This window comes from Temnothorax curvispinosus, unplaced genomic scaffold, assembly GCF_003070985.1.
Source record: "Temnothorax curvispinosus isolate PA1 unplaced genomic scaffold, ASM307098v1 QBEX01005857.1, whole genome shotgun sequence".
Lineage (NCBI taxonomy): Eukaryota > Metazoa > Arthropoda > Insecta > Hymenoptera > Formicidae > Temnothorax > Temnothorax curvispinosus.
In genome coordinates this window covers 1,035-3,648 of record NW_020215637.1, presented here as the reverse complement: position 1 = coordinate 3,648, position 2,614 = coordinate 1,035, and the positions used below count along the sequence as shown (strand labels likewise).

At 47.3% G+C, this 2,614-nt stretch overlaps 1 protein-coding gene across 1 annotated transcript; it reads right to left on the bottom strand.

Moving 5' to 3' along the window:
• Window positions 1-1,982: 1,982 nt before the first annotated feature.
• Window positions 1,983-2,453, bottom strand: LOC112455156. Its single transcript, XM_025016914.1, has one exon. The coding sequence runs from the start codon at window positions 2,451-2,453 to the stop codon at window positions 1,983-1,985; it is 471 nt and encodes a 156-aa protein (XP_024872682.1).
• Between the last annotated feature and the right edge of the window lie 161 nt (window positions 2,454-2,614).

The window sequence follows — 2,614 nt, the reverse complement described above, 5'->3', positions numbered from 1 at the left end:
AGGGACGCATGACCGGTGTAGACGTATCACAATAAAGTGTCGTTGAAGAGCCTGGTATTTGAACTTGTTTCAATTTTAATGACGACTGTCTGTCACCGTCCAAGATTTCTTTCAGCTCTATGTCTTCCCTCTGCGACTTTGCTAGCTCTTCAAAATCTGGTGCCTTTTCGATGGCCTCGATACGAGATAGTGTATCTGCGACAACGTTATCCTTGCCGGCCACATGTCGTATATCTGTTGAAAATTGACCAACAAAATCTAGATGTCGAGCCTGTCTGGGGGAGCTTCGTAGCAAATCTTGACGAAACGCGTATGTTAACGGTTTATGGTCCGTTAGAATTGTGAATTCACGCCCTTCCAATAAATGGCGGAAATGTTTTACCGCCGTATAGATTGCTAACAGTTCTCTGTCATACGGGCTGTATTGCTTCTGAGCTCGATTGAGCTTTTTACTCATAAATGCGAGAGGCTGCCATCCTACTTCAGTTTCTTGTTGTACCACTGCTCCGAGTGCCGTATCTGAGGCATCTGTGGTCAGGGTCATTCTTGCTCCGGTTTTCGGATGTGCCATAGCGTAGCTTTCGTCAAACTGTCTTTGCAGTTTTTAAACGCCAGCTCTAGTTGCGGGGTCCATTCTACTGGAGTTTTCCCTTTCGTTTTCGGACCACGTAGAACGTCATGCAACGCCGCTTGGTCCTTTGCTGCATTCGGTATAAATCGTCGATAAAAATTTAGTGTTCCCAAGAATTGTCTCAGTTGTTTAATATTCTCGGGTTTCTTGAAATCTTGTATGGCCTGGACTTTCTCTGCCAACGGTTGTACGCCTTCTGCGGACACTAGATACCCCAGGAATTTCACTTGAGTAGCTCCCAACACGCATTTCGCTGGATTAAGTTTTATACCATATTCTTCGAGGCGTTTGAATAGTATTTCTAAGTGTTTGAGGTGCTCTTCTTCCGAGTCCGAAGCGATTATGATGTCGTCGATATAGGCGTAACAAAAATCCAAACCGTGTAAGACTTCGTTTATAAACCTTTGAAAAGTTTGTGATGCGTTCCGCAAACCAAAGGGCATGTAGCAGAACTCGAATAACCCGAATGGCGTAATGATTGCCGTCTTCGGGATGTCCTCTGGATGTACTGGAATTTGATTGTAAGCCCTAACCAGATCCAGCGTAGAATATATTTTCTTTCCGTACATCGAATGCGTAAAATCTTCTATGTGCGGGACCGGGTATCGGTCCGGTTCCGTGCGAGCATTAACTCCTCTGTAGTCTCCGCAGGGTCTCCATGAATCTCCCTTTTTCGGAGCCATATGTAAGGGTGAGGCCCACGGACTCTTGGAAGGACGAATGATTCCTTCTGCCAGAAGGAGATCAAACTCTGCCTTCGCTGCTTTGAACTTGTCCGGTGCCAGTCTCCGAGGTCGGCAGGCCTCTGGAGGTCCCGGTGTAGTCTTTATATAATGTACTGTAGAATGTGAGCACTTCTGCTTGTGTGTTCCCGTTGTCTGCGTAATGCGAGGAAACCGTCTTAGCAGCTGGTGAAAGGGTGAGTCCCCTATCATTGATTTGACGGACGGTGCTCCATTCCTGTTTGCTGACCCGTTGGCTAATAACCCTGTTTTGGCATCCACCAATTGTCCCTTTCTGACATCTGGAAGGAGGTGGAAATATGCCAGGAAATCCGATCCAATAATTGGCGATGTCACATCAGCTATGACGAACCGCCACAGGAATGCTCGACGTAAACCGAGATCTGGTAGTATGGCGAGGTCTCCATATGTTTTAATGACGGATCCATTTGCCGCAAAAAGTCCATTAGTGCCAATCAAACGACGATTCTGCACCATTGATCGAGGATAAACGCTGACGTCGGATCCCGTGTCGATCAGGTATCGCGTCTTAGTCTTGCGATCCGTCATGAACAGGCGGCAGGGTCGTTTCGGGCCGGGGTCGCTTGCCGCTAACAACGACCGCCCAGTTAGTTTTCCAACGACAATGGCTTCTTATATTCACACGGCTGTGTGCATTTCCGGGCTTTATCTTTGAACCTTCTATGGTAAATGCATATTTTATCGTCCGTGTCCTTATCTTTCCAGCGAGGACGGCTCTTAGAACGGTCGCGTTTCTTGCCGTTCTCCGTGGACCGAGCCAAACGACTGTTTAGGCTTGCTACTTGTTTCGCCAGGCCTTTAATTTGGTCTTCTAACGTAGAAGTATTCGTCGAGGGTTGTACGCTGGCCACTGTAGCTGCCCTGCAGGTGACTTCGAATACTCTGTCTGCTTGCTCGGCTACTGCTTCTAAGTTATCCGCGGTCCTCGTTGCAAGTATAGCTTGCAGTTGAGATGGTAGTCTCCCCATCCACAACGTGCGCAAGAGTTGTTCCGGAATGGCAGAGCTAGCGAGGGCTTGCAAATGTCGTAGAAACTGCGATGGTCTTCGATCTCCCATCTCTTCATGTTCTAATAATTGACGAATTTGTTGCTCTTGAGATATCGATAAGCGCTGTATCAGTGCCTTTTTAATGCTCGCGTATTTATCAGCTGCCGGAGGTTTCGTAATTAGGTCCTTAATTTCTTTGGCATGTTTCGTATCGATGTGCGCCAATACGT

Bases quoted from the DNA above. Each gene is read 5' to 3' on its own strand.
- LOC112455156 (XM_025016914.1), bottom strand. From the start codon at position 2,453: ATGGGAGATCGAAGACCATCGCAGTTTCTACGACATTTGCAAGCCCTC.